The sequence below is a fragment of the Thunnus maccoyii genome, chromosome 7 (genome assembly GCF_910596095.1).
Source record: "Thunnus maccoyii chromosome 7, fThuMac1.1, whole genome shotgun sequence".
In the NCBI taxonomy this organism is placed as follows: Eukaryota; Metazoa; Chordata; class Actinopteri; order Scombriformes; family Scombridae; genus Thunnus; species Thunnus maccoyii.
The window spans coordinates 15,998,269-16,020,333 of NC_056539.1; the positions used below are offsets into that span (position 1 = coordinate 15,998,269).

Below are 22,065 nucleotides of genomic sequence, written 5' to 3' on the forward strand. Positions count from 1 at the left end.
TTACTGAACCTCTCAGGTGTTATTCATTTTATGTTTATGAATAACAAGTTTTTGTTTGTCTTTTTGTTTTGACCCAAGACTACCAGGACATGAGGCAAGGAGGAGCAGGGTGTTGCATGTAGAAATAGCGGGTTAAAGCACCCAAGGTTGAAGGAAAAAGCCTGTTGCCATCTGCTATGCAGCGCAAGCTAAATCCTAACAATTTCATTGGGATTATAGCAAGTGAGTAATCCAGCTTTCCTTTAGGACTAGAAGGGAGAGATTACCCTTGAGGATTAGCTCCCTGCAGATAATAAACTTTATTAAAACGCAATCGGCTTTTGTGGGGCTTCTTCCCTCACACACTTGGAGGTGGGCTCCTCTGGGGGCGGGCAGCAGTGGACCCTCTGGGACAGCAAACATGGGAGAGAGGGTTTGGGTGAGGTTGATGAAAGAGGGAGCAGTGTGTGACGGATAAATGGATGGATGGATGGACGAGGGTTTGATGTCGCCCGGATTACAACAAGCCCATCTGAAGGACAACCAATGGTTGATCTTGAGCTTTGTGTTTTCCTGGAACATTGGCTTGAATTCCCTTGACTCCTGCCCCTTACCTACCTGTCATACACACACACACACACACACACACACACACACAGTATACAGTATATACACACCCTGATCTCATCCCAGACCCCACTCCATCACTTGATCCAAACCACGTTTTCAGCATCATCAGTATGACAGGTTTTGATGGTGAAATGGTTAAGGCAGTCGATTCCTCTGAAAACACACACACACAAACACACAAACACACACACACAATATGCTGATTAATAGCCTTCATTAAAGGAGAGGAGCATCAAGCCTGAGCAGTCGTGTTTAATCTTAATCATTAAACTTAATCAAACTCTCAGATACTTTGAATTGGACCCCCAATGACACATTGTGATTGCCAGGATGGATTGAGAAAAGCACAGTTTGTCACAGGGATGCCTCTGCATGTTATTTATTTTCCCTTTTCAAACATTATCCAATATATCATCTGACAAATTTTAATATGTGTTGCTGTTTTTTGTTGTTGTCGAGAAAATGTCAAACTAAAGGAGGAATTATGTCCCTTCTCAAACTTTTATGCGTGTTTTGTATTATTTGTCTCTATCATGGAATGCACTGCTGTTTTTTGTTTGCCTTCTCTGATTTTGGGCAGTCATATTTCTATTTAAATTATTAATTGTCTTTTGGTTTAAGTACTCTTCTCCCAGACAACTGATCTGTTAATCTGTTTAAATGACTACCTGTGTTTGTTATAGGACTGGAGTCAGCGATGCTTTGTGCTGCTTACTCTACAGAAGCCCTTTATCAAGTGCCTTGAGCCTCAGTGAGCTGCAAACTAATGATGACTAATGACGGTTAATGAGGAAGTTGGCAGCTATGTAATATCAGTCTGCAGCTTTGCCAAGGCCAAGGGGTGCGGTTCACACTGAGGACAGAGACTTCAGATCCAAATCAAGTCACATTCAGAGGTGTTTTACTCTTCTATCTGAATCCAGAAGCAGAATTTTTATCTAGTCTACATGCACAAGGGATTTAATTTGAGGGTCATTCCTGCTGATAGGATGAAACATAGAACTAAGGACATTTAGATAGACAGACTGGTGACAAATTAAAGGAAAAAACAACATCAACTGTCATAGTAAGGTGTCGTAAGGCCACTCGGTGCACTGCTATGCAGCTGGACAGCAGTTGGCCTTTGAAGTTATACTTAGGCAACTGTGAAACTGAATTGCATTGGATATGACACAACAAATTCAATGATCAGATGTAAAAAAAAAAGAGTTAGAACAAAGGTATTGTAAAAATGAATTACAAAATTAAGTACAGTAACAAGTTAAAAAAAAAAAAAAAACTGTCCCTCCTTTGAGGAAGAAACACCAGTATCCTCAGTGAAAAATAAACATAAAGTCCCCATACAACACAGATATTAATTTGGTAATATAGTAAAGTTGATAACATAGCTTTCACAAAAATAAAATTAAAAAAGATTAACCTTTTATAACGTCAACATTTAGCTCAACAGTAAATTAACAGTTACTTAAGAAAGTCGTATTGAAAACACATTAGCCTCAGAAAGCTAGTAGGCTTATCATGATAAAAAAGAGACGAAAAAAGACAGATAATGCTGCAACAAGTGCAAGTACATAAAAGATGACTGTAAATATTTGCTATGGTCACAAATCTGACAAAAGAAAATCTGAATAAATGGTTAGTTAACTGAACAATATCAGTTTGCATCATTTGTAAGCAAGAAAGTGTTGCTACAGAACTGTACAGTAGGGGTAACAGTAACAGTAGGGGTTGCTACTAGCAACAGGACACACAACTGAAACCAACTGCTGTTTTACAGAGAAGTCAAAAGATATATTTTCACATTTGGTGTTTTGAAGATAGTTGCTGCCTTCAAATGGGGTGGTGTTTACCATGTTTTTCGGTTGTGTTTGTTGTTGTTTTTTCGGGAAGTGGAATTTTTCTGAAAGCGCCGAGTTCAAGTTGTCGACGTTTTCAGAAATGACCCACGCCATGGAAGTTTCATCTTTCTTTGGATGGTAAGTTAATATATTTTTAATTTTAGTCGTATAGCGTTTTTCCTATTTTTTAATGTGTTTGAGGAAAATGTTTATATCCCCAACGGTCCCCTCTTTTTGCTCTGTCATCATGCCTTTGCATTTCCTGCATTACGTTACTCGCTCGTTGGCTAGCTAAATTGTTAGCTTTGGCGGTTTCTACACGCCGACGAGAACAACGAGGAGTCTTTTGGCGTCCATGTTGCCTGGCAGCGGTGTTCTCATGACTTAACCACTTGAACGCAAAACATATCATGTACACTATCGTCTACACTATGGTGTAGACAACTAACCGTGTCGTAACCACGAATTCACGAGTTCCATTTGAAGGCAGCAAGTGGTAGAGAGTGCTGTCTAATATGTTGATACAAAATCTGGTCATCTGTGAAGACCATAGTATAGTACAATTAACATAATTGTCATACTCATCAAACGGTTTGGTGACCCCTTTTTACGCCTTTATTAGATAGCTACAGTAGAGAGAGATGACAGTAAATGGGGAGAGAGCTGCAATGGTCCACAGCAGGAATCTAATCAAATTGTAGTGCGTCCCTAGTCAATTGTTTATTATGGATCCCCCTCTACCTAGGGTCCATATGAAAATATAAATAATAATATAGGCCTACATAATCCAAGCATTAGATAGGCTAGAACAAAAACATAAGACCTGACCTTTGTTGTGTTTCTCCATTAATTTATTCAGGCATTTCTTTAATTTGTCACTTGTCTGTGAACAATAAAGAAGATTTAAGGTTTCTTTCTGTGTCTTATTTGTCTACACTGTTGGAGTTGCAGATTACAGTCTTAAAGGATAGGTTTACAGTTAGTTAAGTCTGTCTTAGAGCAACAGTCAGGTGCCCATACGAAAGCTTTCATTGTAAGGGATGGCGGGCAAAATCCACAGTGTGTCCACATGGGTTGTTCTTTTCTTTTGCAAAAATGCATTTAAAGCTTACATGAGGCTTCAGCAGTCTGAGTTAGTCACATCAAGTGGATATCTGCCACATTCAATCTCTTTAGTATAAAATTCCCTCTTTGTTTTTCCTAGGACATTGCTTCACTTGTGAGCTGCGGTGGAAGTATAGAAACAAAATAAAAGGACTTTAGCACTAAAAAGACTGTAAAGGTGAAAGATATCTATAATATCTATCATATCTTGATTTGACTCAATTGACAAATGAAGCTTCATATAAGCTTCAGACAAACTTTTAAATACATTTTTGCACAGAAGGAGACTTGTGGATTTTGCACCCCATCACTCACATTGTAAGTGCTTTATGAAGGGTACTCTAACGGTCAGTATGAAAAAGAGGAATGATTACAGCATGAAAAGCCTATTTCATTGTTCATTTTGGCACCTGACTGTTGTTTTAAGGCAGACTTGAAACATTGTGAACATGTCCTTTAAAGGAATACTCAGTTACAACTTCTGCCTTTGTCACCTGCTATTTCCAAGGTCAAGGATGAACTTTGAAGCTCAAGCCAGTATGAATGAGAAAAAATGGAAATGTGAACATCTACGATTCCATGACAAGCTAACAAACTCCATCTGCAGATGAAGATCTTCAGCAAAATGGACCTTGAAGCGAGATTATTTTGTCGTCATGCAAAACATGTTTGCCAAAAGACAAGATTTTTACCCCTAGTTTGCCTCACTCAACTGTCTTTTACGAGAAACATTACCTGTTTACACAAATTGCCCCGTCTATCATCAATCCTCCTGCTACAATATGAGCCACTCTGGTACTCGAAAAGACCCGATTACTTTCTTCAAAACTTTCTTTGCACATGTTTGCATTGTCGAAAACAAATGTTGTGCACTGAGACGTTGTTGTGTTATGAAAGCAGAGACTGAAGGGTAAAAACCTCACCTTGCTGCCCTGTTGTTGTCTTCCATAAATTAGACAATGTAGGGTTTTATAGTCGCTCCTCTCCTGTATGCTCTCTGCCTCAATGTTTATTACCCCTCCGGTATTGATATTAAAATGCAGGAGGGGCTTGATGCATTTTTCTGTCATCTCTCTTTCTGACTTTAATAATACTATAAAGCTTCCTGCTGTGGACAGAGGGAGGAGGGAGTGAGGGTGGGGTGGGGGGGGTGAATAAATTATGAAAAAGAGGTTAATATATGGTATTGTTATATATCACATCCAAACTAAGCCAGATCCCCTTTCAGTTTCAACATTCAGCCTCTTAAAGGCAGGAGTCAAGTAGGGTCAGATCCATCTCATTTTACTGCTGCAGTCCCTCCCCCTTTCATGTGGACACTCATCTGCTGCTCACCACCTACCAAACATCTCATCTCACTGTCAGCATGTCGGGCTGCTGCTGTCACTTCACTGGATTGTTAGTCAGCCAGTGTTCAACCAAATGAAACTGGGAGACACACTCTGAAGCACTGGTCGGTCCCAGAATAGTGTTACTTTCTGTCTGACCTTTAGTTGTGTAACTCCTCACCCTCTCTTATTGGTTTGTGAGTACTGTTTTATGTGTTTGGCTCTGCATGACTGAAAGGAGAGGTATCTTTGATTTTAGCCAGTTGGAAGTCCGTACAGTTCATCTGTGCACAGCAGAGTGAAGAAGCGAGGACATGGGGGAGGAGGGGAAGCCCCGAGAATCAATAACCTCCTACTATCAACTGCATTTAAGCCTTGATAATACACTTGACTGCACTATTTTGATTTCAACACAAACCTGACCATACTGTGCTCTGTTCTGTTCTAGTATATTCTGGTCTCAGCCCCCCCAAACCCACCCTCAAACCCTACTCCAGAGTTACCGTAGCTTACAGGAAGTGCTCTGGTAATGAAGTTGGAGAAGATCCAACACTTGTCAGTCACATTGTTTTAATTCACTCAGCTAACACTGCTCCTGTCGTTGCACTGGGAAGATTCACTCCTCTTCCTCTTTCCATGGAAATCCCAAGTTTATGAAAGGAGCTTTAAAATCATTTGGCATTTGGGTCATCTGATTTTAATCCTTGAATTTTAAATGGCAAAACATGGATATAATTTCAGATCTGCAGACAAAATTTAGATGGTGGTCAGGTTTTAATTGAAACGTGTAATACTTGTTCAGTTTTCTGATAATTGTAACATAAACTGAAGAATCTCAGCAACATTTTTTTTTAAAATGAAGGTTTCCTCTGGGAGACTGTCAGACTCAACTCAACTCAAGGGCCTTGAGGGAAATCCTCACTGAATCTAGAAGAAAAAAAAAAAATTTAGGAGAGCTTTGTATGTTGTATTTTATGTGTACTAAAGCAAGACCAAGAGGTGCTGGGGAAAAATCTTAAACTACAATGTTTGCATGTGTATAATTTTGCGTAAAAGCTGATTAAATTATGTGCATTGCTTTGAGAGCCAAATGTGTGTGTTGTAGGTTATGGTGCACTTTTATCAGGTCATTTAAACATCATTTTTCAGGGGATTCTGCATCAATAAGCACCATAAAAACTGAACTGATGGCTCTCATAAACAAATGAATTATTATCAGTATTTTTTTCACCAAGAGCTTTGCATCTGGGATTTCAAGGTTTATCTCATCAAGGTCATGGAGTCTGGATGCACTGGGCAGCATGCGGGACCACATACTGGGGCAAGTGCCAGCAGCATCACAGGACTTCAAATTAAACTGGACAATATAGTTGAATAATGTCTTTTTTTCTACAGGAAGACCCCCAGTGCACATCATCTTTTTAACATATAAAGGAACATCTAGGATCTGCAATAAATTTCTGTCCCAAAATATGCAGTTTTCCTGGAGTTAGTTTTGTTCACTCATATAATAGTAACACTAATAATTACAATTATTATTATAAGTGGATTTTTAAAAAAAAAAAAGTTTATTATACACAAGTACAGCCTTTATTAGCCTTGCCTGTGTGTTTAAAAATAAAGCATTAAACATCTCTGTCAGATTATTTGTAAAATCTCAATCTATCTTTTATCAGGCAGTCTTGGCTGAACTGTGGTACCAGTTATTCGAGTCAAATGAGCCTATTACCGCCTCGTCTTAGCACGACAGGGTCAGGTTCAATCAGGAGAATTGGAAAATATCATTTCTGACGGGAATAGATTTCGTTTGTTCAACCAATCTCTTCTACTAATTACCCAAATGGACAGGAGCTGTCAGGAGACAATAACTATTCCCTAATAGAATTTGCCCCCCAAGTGCAATTTAATTTTCTCCGTGCTCTCTCCTAAGGTTTCTGCCTCTCTCCCTCTCTCTGTTCCTCTCCTGCTTTCGGACCAAATGGTTAGGGACACGGTGCCATCGCTACCTGATGTTGTTTTGTCTGCGGATGACGGGGAGAGAGCGTTTGTGGACTGACCGCTGCTGTTTCTCTGCTGAGCCTCTCAGCTCAACCTGCAGGAACAAAACCTCGGCGCCATGGCGGAGGAGGAAGAGGAAGAGGAGGAAGAGGAGGAGGAAGATGAGTCTGACACACAAAAAAAATCACCCGACGAGCTGCGGTGATTAGGTAGGTCTGCACGATCATGTTCTGTTCAGCTGTACATTCATCTAAAAATCATGATTTTCTAAAATATGAATGCAGTGACGTCTAATGCATTTTGTTTTTGTTTACTTTATAGTAACTTCTGTTTGGCAATTCACAAAATTAACATGATTCTTGCTCTTGTGCTCATCTGATGCTTCATTCAGTCTTTGCCTGTGATCCACTTCTGTAAAAATGGAAAATAATGTGCAAAAATATTAATACATACATTTTGTGTGTGTATATATACATATATATACATATGTGCATAAAAATATTAAATTCAGTCTCTTTAATTTGTGATGTTTGGGCTCATTATCAACCAGGCCTGGTGCTTATAGGCTATAAACTACCAGGGATTGTGCAGGATGACACACAGCCTCACACGTGTGTTATGGTCCATATACACAGTGAGCCTGCTCACCCTGCAGGATGGATGTGTTTCTATATTTCTGACTTCCTCGCTCGGTAAGATGGATCTGTGAATCGCAGATGTCAATGAACTCGTCCACTGAAATATTAGATCTAATTAGAGGTGGCTGGGTCAACGGCGGTGGCAAAGGAGTCGCCCTCAGTGTGAATTATTGCCCGAGCTGCTTCCTCTACAGCTTTTTTTTTTCTTCTTCTTCTTCTCCCCCCTTTAAAGTGACACTTTGCTCATATTGGCTCAAACATCAGTCATCTGCACCTTTCCCACAGTCTGCATTATTGAAATAATTATTTATATTATTAGTATATAATTTATTAGCCTATATTATTTCCTGTGTTGTGTTTTTGTTTAAGGGTGAAAAAGTTAATTTGACGTTAAATTAAAATTGGACTTTTTTAATTTCTCTGTGTGCGAGACTGTTGGTTTTGTAGTAAACAATTGGACGGAAGTTAAAATATAATATTTGTAATTTTTTATATGTTCATGGCGTCTGTTGCCATTTTGTTCTCTAAATATTTGCTGCCATAAATATTGTTTGAAAATGTCTAACTGGATAGATCCAGATGTGCATTATTTTTATTATTATTTTATATTTTTTTCATTCTCACGTTTCTTTTCTCGTTTTCTTATAACGACGAATAAAGGCATCATCCATTTAGTGTCCCTCAAAACCAGATGTGCGCGCTCACATCTTTTTTTTTTTTCTTTTTTTTTTTTTTCCTTTCTGCATTTTGCATCCGTCAATTATTCTAATTGTGTTGCCCTTTGCTGACAGGTTAAGAGCATTTTTATCTGCATTGTTTTCCAGGGCAGCTAAAGGGGTCCCGATACCAACAATCAGAGTAATTGAATAGTTGAATAAATTGAATGATCTTGAGGGGAAAAGTGTATAATGAAAATAAAGTAAGACGAGATGATTCCCTTGCTTCACATGCACAGTACACCATGGATGGATGGATGGATGGATGGATGGATGGATGGATGGATGGATGGATGGATGGATGGAGGGGACACCTGGCCTCATGGAGACTGGCTTTGAATCGGTTGGATAAAATTCCTGTAATATCCCAGCCTCCTTTTTTTTAATCAGCTTGATGTGCGTTTTCATTTTACTAAATTACACTTGAAACATTAACCACACAGGCGAACGGCTTATATGGGATTGTGGGTTCTCTGCAGTAGCCTATATAAGCGCTGTGTGACAATAAACTGTCCAGAGTTTGAAATAGATTATACGGGAAAAAGATGCGAGAATAAATCAGCATTCACCACAGAAAATGGTGCCTTTGTTTGAACTGGAAACACGCGAAACCTGAATTCTGCCTATTTTCCATTAAATTACACATTTGTTTTTCTTTTTAGTGACAGTTGGTGAAATTTTTTATCCAACACAAAGTCAGCAGAGCACAAAAATTTTCAAAATTTTCTGACATTTCTCAGAAAAACTAGAGCCTTTGTTTATGATGATGATGGTGATTATTACTATTATTATCATCATTATTATTAAGTGTAATTGCGTTGAGCTGATATCCAGTGATAATTATATCATTTAAACGGCTGAAAAAATCACTTAAATTAAAACTAATTATAATTAATTTGAACAAAATTAAATAAAATAGAGCCAATATTGTGTTTAAACTGAAACATGTGGCCTGATGTGCGTGAGCTGCAGACATTCAACTGGGACTGTTTGGTGGAAACAAACCTGCGCTGGTCGGAGGCGGGAAAAGTGCCACTGTGTGCTTTCCTTTTCACGCTTGAAGTAAATTGGAAGCGAAGATTGAGTTCATCTAGCTTGAACTAGCAGCCCTCCGGGGGGAATATCTTATCCGGGAGAGCAAGTCTCAGACGATGGGGTTGAAATGAACAGTGTCAGGAGGACTGCGCCCAGACTCCTAATCCTACCTGTCACTGAGATCCAGCTGCTGCGTGCATGGGCGCTGCCACAGCCGGGGGGGGAGTACAGCTCACACAGGTGAATTTAACTCTGACATTGTGTCCGATAATATCACCTCTTTGGTGTGGCTTCACATTTACTAACATTCCTGACTGGTGGTGTCATCTCAGTTGGCATCTTTTCACAGTAAACAGATACTTAAACTGATATAAGAGGGCTGTTTTTAAGGGGAAAACTGAGTGAATTAATACTTTTTTTTCTGGAAATATAATTGATTTTCCTTTATGATAGCATGCATATACATGCACCTCATATATTTACAATCACATTGTATACATCAGCTTATATCTATATCTAAAAACGAAGAAAATTAGATTTAATCCAATGCAATAAGTTCAGCATCAGCCATCAGCTATGAAACTCCCAAGAATTTGATGTGTGTGTTAAAGAGAATTACTGTCTGGGCTCCTTTCTTCTATAAAGTGCCTTAATTCATAAGAAGGGAAATAAAAGTGAAATGAAACTGTTCCTCATTTTCCTGGCTGGGACCCTCCTCCTCCTCCTCGCTGCTGGCCCTGCTGGCCCGGGGCCCCTCCGGGAGCCACTGCAGTGAGCTATTTATGGTCTCCACAGGAACAAGGTCCCGCCTCTCCGGAGACATTTTCATATACCATGTTAGACGCCTCTCCTCCTCTCCTTTCTTCTCCTCGCTCGTACACCTATGGAGGATGCTTTCCGCCCGCCGGGGCCTCCTCTTCCTGCGCTCCTATTGGCCCCCGTTGAGCCTCTGCCGCGGTGACGTCAGGCCCCGCCGCCCCTGCAGCGCTGAATGGACCGAGCAGCCTGTCTGATCCACTCCAAAACAGCTCGGCACGGCACGGCACGGACATCATCCCCGGGAATAGAGAAAAATAACAGGGATAGAGGCTTGACGGGACAGCGAGAGGGAGATCACACAGAGCGGAGAAAGGGCCGCTTTTTTTGAAGTCTCAACATCACCATTATCCTACTTTTTTTTTTTTTTTTTTTTTTCCTCCAGAAGACAGGACGGGGGAGTGCGCCCACCGTGTTGCGGGTGTATGTGCGTGCGTTTGTCTCCCGGTTTGGATCACGATGATGCAAAGTGCGGCGGTCCTACCGACAGAGAGTCCTGTAAAGAGTTTACCGGAGATTCTCGGAGTGCCACTGCAACGTAAGACATTTTCCTCCCGTTTCTGTCGATTATCAGCCCGGCGAGTGTTAACCTGTGCTGCAGGGTTTTTACTATAAGGAGAAAAAGAGGAAACTCAACCTCTCAGTCTTAGTCTACAGGCCAGTGATGTGTCATGCTGCTTATGTTTCATTGTGCAAAAAAAACAACAACAGAAAAACGTCTTAGATGATACTGTTTCATGGCCTCAAAGCTAAGCAGTGACCAACCCGCATGTCCAATTAATCTTCCTCAGCCTCACAAGGCTAGGCAGGTTTCTGCAGCTGCAACACTTTAGTGCAAAGGATGGCATCTTGGTTATTTGCCCCTATCTTATGGAAAAAGAAAAAAAAAGTATTTCTTATTATGATTAAATTCTCTACTTTGGTCTCAAACTTTATCAGCTCCTCTGCATCCTCTGTCAGGTTTACAGTGAGTCTTCCCAGGCAGCTGTTAATTTGTAAACGAGCCTGCATGGTCAAGAGATCAGACGCAGTTGTCATCACCCATCAGACAAATACCCACTGACTTTGATTGACACTCATTACTGGGTCAAATAAACGCCTAATACACTGTTTTTTTTTATTATTTACCTCTCCAAAGAAAGGCCTAGACGCCAGTTTGTGTTTTTATATTTTACAATAAGGGGGGGATTAAAAGCAGAATGAGTCGTTTAGGTCATTATTTAAAGAGGATAATAACAAATATTTATCACAGTCTTTTTTTTTTATCATAATCTTATTCCGTTTTTTACCTTCTAGCATCAAAGGCGAGAGAGAATTACCTTACATCTGTTCGTCCCGTCGTGTTAATCTGTGCCAGGCCTTTTATAATCTGATCGTGCAATCGAGATAGAAGTGCAACTGGATACATTCCTGCTCTGACCTAATTATTTATAGGCGAGTTTTGTCAAAATGTACAGATGGAGCCACGTCTAATAGGCTGCCTCTGGAAAAAATAATCCACAGTAAAATGGGACAATACAATGAAATGATAAGACTGCTACTATCAAAACACTGAGAATGAAACGTTTAGTCAACATTTTAAATATGTAGGGAGAATACTGACATGCATTCAGTTTTCAAACAACCAACATATAAATAATAAGACTAGTTTCATTTGCTTTATATTACATTAATTTTAGTATAATATAATTATAGTCCCTCATAGCCTGTTCAGCAAAGTGTTTAAACCTGACTAAAGGAACAGAGCCTATATGTGGTCGGCTTATGCTCTTTAATTTTATAAATCGAGGCAGATTAAAAGATTGGATAAGGATCCTGCCACTCAGTCCCCTGCAGCGCCAGCCTTCATCCTGGATTTAAACCTGCATTTTTTTTCTTCCAGGAATAAAAGCAACAAGAGAATTTATCTGGACATTTTTTATCATGGACAGAGTGCTCTGCTGACTCAGAGCAATTACCCCAAAACCTTAACCTGCAGGCTATTAGTCTGGGACATAAAGTGTTTACTTCACGTTTAATTAACACAAATCATTTGACAATTAAAAATAGGAGAGGCTGCCAGACTGCACCACCAGTTTGGCTGTTGAACATCATTTTTTAAAGTAAAAAAAAAAAAAGGGTGTCCACGTGTTTCACTTCCTGCATGTGTGAAATGATGGAGGTGATGAGTGGAGGAGGAGGATAGTGGCAACAAATACCAAGATATGAGGAAGACTTCCTGGACTCACACACACACACACACACACACACACACACACACACACACGCACACACACACACGCACACACACACACACACACACACACACACAGGAGCTGGACGGTGGACGCTCAGTCGTTGCCAAGATCGTGCTGCTTTCCTTTCAGCACCACTTCTCTCTGCAAAACGATCCCGCTCAGCTTCATCCTCCACTTTTAAATTACTTCTGATTTGTCCTCATTTTTTTTTTTAAAAAGCCAAGGCACTTATGCAGATTTATTCTAAACAATATCTTTACTTTCCTCTGTTATTGCTCACTACTGTAGTGAAACAAAGCCAGTTCAACCCTACAGTCTTCCAGTCTGTGTGTGTGTGCAGTGTTCGGTGGTTTCAATGCTCCAAGCTGAAGTTAAACGTACTGAATGTTTTCTGCGAGTTACTTTTTCACCTCTTTCAGAAAAACAAAAGCTATTAGAGATATGAATCTGTTATTTTCCACTCAGCTAAGTGGCTCCTTTTATTTTACATTTTCATTTTAGTAATTATGGTTCAAAATCAAAACAATTGCAGATCAAAATAATATCAGAAGAATATTTTCAAGAATTTGCCTTCATGCATTCACAAAAACCTTCATATGTGAAATCCGTGTGCATGAGTGTCCACATTGTGTTCACGCCGCCTGGACCACCGTGTTGCATAACGTGAGAGCTTTGTTTTGCAGACTGTATGAGCTGTGGTGAGATTAAACATAAGGCATCTCGAGCCTTAGACGGTTATTATAAGATGATTTCACGGCCGAGATGTTTCCTCTCGACAGTAAACAGCCCCGCTGCCGCAGCACGGAAACTGTATGTGTGTGTGTGTGTGTGTGTGTGTGTGTGTATGTGTTTACTGACGTTTTGCTCTGCATGGCCACTTTTCCTCGACATTGATTTTTCATTATGGGATATCATGTGGATCATGTGTTTGACGAAGAGAAGCCGCGAAAGAAAATGTGGCCATGCGATGCTTTTTACAGAATAATTGAACAAGATTGAAGTAATTGTCGTTGGTTTTAGATGATAGCACGAGACCTTTTTCACAACATCAACCAAGAGTTAAATAGTTTTAATTGAAATGACATATTTGATTCTATAGATTGTATATTCTATTATATTCTGTATTATAAGCGTCAATAAAATAAATAAGTTGCTGTACATAAGTTGTGTATCCTTATATTTATAGACTAAATTTTGTTCGTTTATTAGTGGTCAAGCTTTGAGAGGAAATGCGCGTTGGTTTTGGATATTTAATGAAACAATTCGTTCATTCATTTAATGTTAGTTTTTGAAATCTGATCGATGCCGCTGCAGAATTTGTTAGCCTACTATTTGTTAATCGGAAGGTATTATTAGGCCTATAGATCGATAGATAACCTTTATTTACTAAAGGGGAACCAGTTATGATCATATGGTCCCTGTTTCTGCATGTGCACACGTGGTCTGCTGCTGTTGCTTCCAAAATCGCGGTTGTGTTTTTCACAATCACCAAAAAAAAAAAGGAAATTTAATCTCGTCTTGACCCTGATTTACATCCAGCAGCAGCCGCCTCGTCTACAAACACCGACGCCAACAAACCAAACACGAAACCGTTCAGAGAGGTAACCAGGCTTCAAAAGAGCAGAATTGGGTTCAAAATAATCAAGAAAAAAATCAATATGATTGTCAAAAAAAAGTGTGTGCACTGCTGGAAAGCAGCTCCGAGTTCAGCACCTTGGACAGAGACGCTTACGTTCAAAAAGCGTTTTACATAGAAAACACGCTGACATGTTAAACAATGACAAAAAAAATCAAATTTATTAAGCAATTTAAATGGATTAAAAGGTAGAAAAATTAACATTTAAAAAACAAACAGGACAGAGATAAAATATAGTCTATAGGAGTGTCAGACATGAACGACTTGACTGATAATCGCTTCAGAAAATACGATTTTTGTATCTTTAAATTTCATTAGGAATGTAATACGGACAATATGAATAAGCCACTTGACGAGTGACGTAGAGAAAAAATTATATGTGTGATCTGAGATATTTTAAATTCCCCAACTGACCTGTAGGCTTGGATATGATGGAGGGAAACCAATCTGTTATTATGTGCGGAGAAAACTACAAAAACCCTTTGAGTGTGATTTAAATTCAACATTTTAGCAATTGTAAGCATGTACGTAGTGATTTTTATCTGAGAGTTTTTTACGCTTTCCTTAAAATGTTTATTTCTATAAATATCAGAGGATGTTTGCCTCATGGTCAGAGCTTCAGTTTCTCCTCTCTTTATATCAGTCTAATCTCTCGCATCACATCTCGTTGAGTGTGACCTTGTTCTCTTCTGTCCTTGTGCTCTCCCCCTCGCAGAGATCCCTCAGTGTGCAGGTTGTAGTCAGCACATCCTGGACAAGTTCATCCTCAAGGTGCTGGACAGACACTGGCACTCCAAGTGCCTCAAGTGCGCCGACTGTCAGACTCCGCTGGCGGACAAATGTTTCTCCCGGGCAGGAAGCGTCTACTGCAAGGAGGATTTCTTCAAGTTAGTGGCTTTGCTTTCTAGTTTCTTTTGCCTCGATTCTGACCTCGTTTACCAGTTATGTGTTTTGTGAGAAGAACAAGCGACATCTAGGCTATCACCCAGAGAAATGAACATTTTGGTCACTTTAACCAGTAATTGGGTTAGTATGAGAAATAAAGTGACTGATTCTGACGGTGGTAAAGTACTTGAATAAATCGTCTTATTTGACATTTCTAAACCTATACGGCAACTACCTAATTGTTTCGAAGTTTCTATGGCAACTAAACTAGTTAAATCCGGTGTTAACTCGTTTATATCTTATTGTGTTGGATTTTCTTTTAAAGTTGCCTTTTTATTTTTTGGAAAGTCACGCAGTGTAATAATGAAAAAAGATCATTGATTTAGTTTATAAATGGAGAGTTTGAGTCAGTAATTTTCTTAAATTTCTGAAAGAAAATATCAACACGCAGATCTGGCAAATCGATCATCTATTGGTGAATAATATTTGATGAGTATTGTCTGAGCTGAATTAGCTAATTATTATTTTTTCAGTTATAAGTGGGTATCATTATTTGGCTCCAGGCACCATGCTGGATGATGTTTGCTAATTAATCTCAGAATGTGTTGACTGTTCATAATATTTATAATTCATGTACTTCACATTTTCAGTGGCTGTTTTGTCTTACTGATATCATTAGAGAAAGCAAAAAAAATCTAAATAAGTGCTTTCTTTCTTTCTTTCTTTCTTTCTTTCTTTCTTTCTTTCTTTCTTTCTTTCTTTCCTTTTCTTTCTTTCTTTCCTTTTCTTTCTTTCTTTCCTTCTTTCCTTCCTTCCCTCAACGATTGGATTTCTGAGGCATTACTGAGGAAAATTGAGTTTGACTTTTATCCAAAACAGGATCAGCAGATCCAGGCTTTTTACTAAATCATGTTTGAAAGGTTTTAATGCTCAGAGCTTGAATGAGACCTAAAGAGCTCTGGAGTCGCACTGAAAGCTAACTGTGTTAGCTGACCCAAGGGACAGCAGGGGGGTGTTTGCATGTTCAAACACACACACACACACACACACACACACACACACATACATGAACATAGAAATACGCAGACACATAGACTCACTGGTGTGTACTTCCCAGCAGTGATTTGGAAGCTTCACCTTGCTCTTTTTTTATTTCCGTGCGTTGGTTGTGTGATTTAAAGCCTCTCCTGAGTCAGTGTTTTATTGGTTCTCCTCAGGGTGTGTTTACTGTGAGCACCCCTCCTCCTCTTTCCTCCTCTCTTTTTCCTCTTTTTTTTTTCTCTTCCTTCTCTTCTTTAGCTCTCAGTCCTTCATCTGCAAACACATAAACATGCAAACATGCACACACACACACTCACACACTGCATTGATCCTCTCCATCCATCAACCTGCGGACAGGTCTATCGTTAACAGAAATGCATTCCAGTGCTGATATTTCCCTCCACAACAGCTGGAGCTTCTATTAATACAGACACTGTGCCATCATTCTTGGCTGCAGTTGAAGAAACACGTAGCTGTCTAGCATGTGAAATTTTAATCTCGGTTGGTCTCACTTTCTCCATCAGCCTGTAAAGTGGATATAAATAGGAGATGGATATCAGTCTATCCTGCTGGTGTTGTGCATTAAATACATCTAACGGCTGCTCTCTTCTTCATCTTTTCCTGCAGGCGTTTTGGAACAAAATGTGCATCATGCCAACAGGGGATTCCTCCGACGCAGGTTGTGCGGAAGGCGCAGGACTTTGTGTATCACCTGCACTGCTTCGCCTGCATCATGTGCAGCAGACAGCTGGCCACCGGGGATGAGTTTTACCTCATGGAGGATGGGAGACTGGTGTGCAAGGTGGATTACGAGACGGCAAAACAAAACGGTAGGTCTGTGAGGACCTAAAATGTAAACAACAGCTGTTATTAAGCTGATATCCAGTCAGATAAAAAGCATTCAGATAAAGAAAATGCAGGTTGAAACTGTACTTTTAACCAGAAAATACAACACACTCATAAAAAGAAGGAATTTTATTTGATTCAGTAATCATGACTCATTATTGTTCATTATATATCAGCATCAGAAAGAGGCGATTGAGCATTGAAATGAGTAGCAAGTAGCTGTAAAATCACTGTGAAAGATATGACAGATCAAGCTAAATGCACTGTGCAGTGCAGTGAAATCACTACTCACTGTGGATATATGTTGTTTGTCGTCTGGGTGTGTATGCTGTCTCTCTCCCTCCCTCTCTTCTGAGATTTCCATGCATCTCTGATTGATTATGTAAAGTGAAGCAATGCTCTTATATGGTGTGGCCCCAATAACTCCGTTCCTCTGGCGCTTGGGCTGGGTAGATTTATGTCCTCTGCTGTAGGAGTGGGACAGATGCACAAGGACAATAATGCACTTCCATACATGACCATTCACTTCATTTAACACACATATACTCCGCACAAGGCAGAGGGCAGTGCCTGTTAACACAGCGTGACAAATGTAAGAAGAAGTCACTCACACTTGTAATGGTGTTTTTAGACGATTCAGAGGCGGGGACCAAGCGACCGAGGACCACCATCACGGCCAAGCAGCTGGAGACCCTCAAAAGTGCCTACAAAAACTCGCCAAAGCCGGCACGCCACGTCAGAGAGCAGCTGTCCTCTGAGACAGGGCTGGACATGAGAGTAGTGCAGGTAGAGGATTCATCTCTTCTCATTCAGATTACTGCATGTCTCCATATTCCAAAAAATGCTCTTTATTATCTCCAGCTTGGACAATATGCAGCAGATTAGTTTCATTATGACAAAGACACCACTGATTTGAGCATCTTTAGAGTGGCTTTAAACTACATCACAAATTAGCCCTGAATGAATCTGAGGTCCTCAGGCAGTTTCCTGATGTTGCCCTAATACATATTTCAAATATAGATTAAATATATATTTAAAACAAGCCTTTGTCATCTAGACTTTGGAACAACCTTCCATAGGAGTTCAAGCTGACTAAACTGGACCTCTTGAAACATTTTTATTGACCAACTTGTACCTTCCAACGACCTTGTTCAATTATTTTTGACTTTCTATTTATAAAACATAAATATTTTTTACCTTGCGTTTATAGCATTTATGTGAATTTACTCATTTATACAATACATATTTATTCATTAACACTTTTTGCAACACAGTTTGGAAATGTGTTTTTGATTAGATCAGTTTTATGTTATTGTCATCAACAGGCCTATTTCACAGCAGACACTTTGACTTGTCACAGTAGTAAAAGCACCGGTGTAAATAATAAAATAAATGATGGCTGAATTCCATTTAGCTGCTTCAGTTTCAGGGTCCTGGTACAGTCCCTGGTCCTGGTGCATGCTGGCTCACTGTCATACTGTCATGGCTGACTGGGACACTTGAATAGAACTGAGGCATTGTTAATGTTATTAGTAACTTTAATTTTATTGCTTTTTCCCATGTAGTTTGGTAAGCGTACAGGGCACATAGCACAAAATAATACTAAACCTAACCAAAATAATACAGCCCATACCCACCTACCCCTTGTACCCCTTTACAGAGAGAGAGAGCAAATAAATAAATAAAAGAAAAAAACACAAGTGCTTTTTCTACCATGACAAGTCAAAATGCCTATTACTGCAAAAACTATTATTACAATAAATTAATGATAATTATTATCTTTGTCAGGTTTGGTTCCAGAACCGGCGAGCAAAAGAAAAGCGTTTGAAGAAGGACGCAGGTCGACATCGCTGGACTCAGTTTTATAAAAGTGTTAAACGCAGCCGAGGAGGACCCAAGGTGGAGAAAGAAAGCTCAGCTGACGACGCAGGACTCAGTGACAGTGAACTGAGCTTCAGAGGTACCTATTGTCTGCAGCACATATCTATTATTGCTTAAGAGAGAGATTCCTGAAAGGGAATTGTCAGTCATGCTGTCGTACTAATGGGATTAGGGGAGCCTACAAGCTGCTAAATGACACGGTTCTGAGTGCAGCAGCAATTGAATGTGTCTTTGTGGCAATTCATTTGTTTTCTTGCGTTGTTCGATGCATGATGTTGTTCTCAGGCAAATCCAAAATGGCACTCTCATTCCACATTCCCCTCACACCTCCCCGTGGCCACTGACGCATCCTCCTGCCTCGGTTTGTCAAGACAATGGAGCTTATTGGAAAAGAGAGAGGGTCCTTAGCGGGATGCAAAAGACATTTTAGACATCCCTATGTTATTTAATGTTTGCAAACCCCCTGTTTTGGGTAGACATAAAAGTCTTCAAGGCACTTTCAAAAAGAAGGCCGTTTTTTATGAGAAATGAAAACATGGTGACAGAAACTCTATAAAGCATGTGAGGCTTTTAGTCAATTAGAGAGAAAGCGCTCTGGGGCATTGTTGTTATTGAAGCCACCCAGGGGAGGGATTGAGATGGAAACAAATATTTTGTACTGCAGTAACTGCATACATACTCACTTTTACACTGACAAAACTGAACTGCTTATCAGATACTTCAGTGGTTGCTCCACTTACCTCCATGAAATCCTCATAATGTTGCAACAGTAAATCTCGCTCATAAAAGCACTTAACTGTATTGAAATATAACAACGATATAATGTTCGCACAGTTGACAGCGATGTTGACGTGTCAAAGTTTTTACACCCATCATGCTAAGCGATGCTATCTCCTCCGCAGACGACCAGGTGCTGTCAGATCTCGGCCACACCAACGGGCTCTACGGGAGCGTCGGGGACGTGACTAACAGTGCGGTGCTGAACGGCGGCTTCTCCGTAGACGCGGCAGGGCAACCCTACCACGACATCCGAGCAGGAAGTCCCTACGGTCTCCCTCAGTCGCCGTCCTCCATCACCTCCCTGCCCGGCCACACCCCTCTCCTCAACAACCTCGGCTTCAGCATGGACAGTCTGGTGGCGCAAGGGGGGCCGGGCGGGGTGGGGCAGGCTCTGAGGGCCATGGCGGGAGGCCCCACCTCAGACCTCTCCACAGGCAGCAGTACGGGATACCCCGACTTCCCCACCAGCCCCGCCTCCTGGCTGGACGAGATGGACCATTCCCAGTTCTGAGCCTCGCCGACAAATGTGGCGGAGACGACCGCCATGGGGATAAATGGGGACACGACAGAACAGACTCACACAAGGCTTTTTACATTTCTTTCTATCGCCCTGCAAGACTGGTACGTTTTGTGATGTTGGGTGAAAAGGAGAAGGAAGAGGAAGAATTATGACTCTCAGTCCCTCAGCAGTCGTAACTGCGAGGTAACAGCCGGGTCGAGATGCGTAGGCCTAGTCCTAGCAGCGAAGAACACCTCCACACTCAGTGAACTGACTGGACAAAACACCTCTGAATGTTCAATCTCAACAGTGTATCATACAATTTTTGTTATCAACTGACTTGTTCTTTCACTCTCTGAAAAATGAGACTGGATTTCCAATATGTTGGTGGATTATGCTCACGGGGGAGGTAATATTGTCTCGTCCCTTTAAAATTAAACCACACCATCCCTGTCTAACAGCTACAACATTAGGGCTACAATCTACTGTAGATCAAAGTCCCTATAAGACCCAGGAGGCACCTGCATGCTTCTAATTCATAATGTGTAGGGCTGCTGTCTGGCCATATCAAAGCCTTTACATTGGCAATGCACTTTACTCTCCTCTTCTTTTTCTACACATATGGACAGGAATGCAGAGAGAAAGAGAGAAAAAGAGGAGAGACATATGCACAAGGCAAAAACAGTGTTTCATTGGGAGAGAAATTTACAAGAACAGTGGCACAAGTGTGAATTTTGAACCATGCTGACGTTTTTTAATGTATTGCTGAAGCTTACATAACTAAGTTATTAGGAAGTAGATGGCCGTTGGTCTGTCCGTCCGTCCGTCCGTCTGTATGTAGAAGCTGATGTTTCCTCTGTTTGAATGAGGGTGAACACTGTTTGCTACACAGCAGGTCTCTCTTCTATATTTATCGGTGCTTGACTTGTTCTTGTCTGTGTAAAAGCTGTCTGCGCCCGAAGCCGAGAGCAGACATCTGTCAGTGTTAAATTATCTGTTTCCAGACTCACCAGGAATCAAAGCTTTGTGTTGGAGGACAGTCAAGAAGTCCAACTCTTGACCGTTCTAATAATACAGAAAATCAGACATCTTAATCATTCATTTATTCTTTTGAATGCACAGATGTGTAGGAGATATCCCTTTGCAAATATTATTGAGCAAATTAGACGCAAATACAAATTCAAAACACCAACAAGTATTAGCAGGAACAACATTTCTCTTTGTGTTTTCTTCAGTCTTATCCAGGCTTCTCTTGGTAATCTACTCAGTCCAGTTGAGCTCTAGCTTTGCTTGCTATCAACCTACTTACTAACCCCAGATGTGTTGTCAGCCTGTCCTCCAACTGCCTGGCCTCCATGTCAGAGGGATTACCACAGAGTCCCCCCACTATCAGGGCTGATACTCTGGCATCAGTGCTGGCATGACTGCTGGGCTGATTACATTTCGGGCCACCTCAGCTGCATCTTAAAGCCCCCATAACGACTGATTCAAGAGAGGAGAACCCCGTTTCTCATTTTCTTGAAGCGCAAACTTCCTTTGACCTGTAAGAGGAACTAACAGTTTGATTTGACCTGATGTCGGAGGGGAGGTTTGCTTAAAAAAACTCACCAGGATCTTATCTTTACTCCTATTTCTGTTGAAGAAAACAAATCGAATCGTATCTACGTAGTCACCTTTTTTAAAAAATTTGCCAAGTCCTGTTTTTTTTTTTTTTTTTAAACAGATCATCCTATTTAAGAGCCAGAAAGCAAACCAACAAACAGAAAGTGACACCATTAAGAAGATCTTGTACAAAAACGCCACCACTACAGTTTTGTTAAGTCTGTGTTGCCTCAGAAGTTTGCATCTTAATTGTTGTAAATTTTGTACAGTTTGAAAACGTGTTGATCGTCTTGTTTCATGAGCGCTATTTATTATTGCCATGTGTCTTTGAAAAAGATGTAAAAGAGAGCACTGAATTTATTCATTTATGCCTTCTGTGTAATGGTATGAACTGTGTACAGTCAAATCTATATGAGGAAAATAAAGCTGAATTGTCTTTGGGTTACCCTCGGGTGCTTTTCTTTGTAAAACGCAGCACCTGCAGTGATGAATGCCAGAGTTAAGATTTTCAGCTGAACTTTGTTTTCGATATATCAAAAGAAAAATATCTGCTGTAGGTGTTTTTATTATTTTGTC

General features: G+C 40.3%; 1 protein-coding gene across 1 annotated transcript; it reads left to right on the forward strand.

The window, feature by feature from the left end:
• Positions 1 to 1,973: 1,973 nt before the first annotated feature.
• On the forward strand, positions 1,974 to 21,934 carry lhx4 (LIM homeobox 4). Its single transcript, XM_042417701.1, has 8 exons — positions 1,974 to 2,585; positions 6,866 to 7,086; positions 10,468 to 10,620; positions 14,671 to 14,842; positions 16,509 to 16,711; positions 17,359 to 17,513; positions 18,516 to 18,687; positions 19,511 to 21,934. The coding sequence occupies exons 3-8, from the start codon at positions 10,542 to 10,544 to the stop codon at positions 19,897 to 19,899; spliced, it is 1,170 nt and encodes a 389-aa protein (XP_042273635.1). The 5' UTR covers positions 1,974 to 2,585; positions 6,866 to 7,086; positions 10,468 to 10,541; the 3' UTR covers positions 19,900 to 21,934.
• Positions 21,935 to 22,065: the final 131 nt, after the last annotated feature.

Bases quoted from the DNA above. Each gene is read 5' to 3' on its own strand.
- lhx4 (XM_042417701.1), top strand. From the start codon at position 10,542: ATGATGCAAAGTGCGGCGGTCCTACCGACAGAGAGTCCTGTAAAGAGT. The intron at 14,843-16,508 runs GTTAGTGGCTTT...CTTTTCCTGCAG, and splicing joins TGCAAGGAGGATTTCTTCAA to GCGTTTTGGAACAAAATGTG. The intron at 17,514-18,515 runs GTAGAGGATTCA...TATCTTTGTCAG, and splicing joins TGGACATGAGAGTAGTGCAG to GTTTGGTTCCAGAACCGGCG.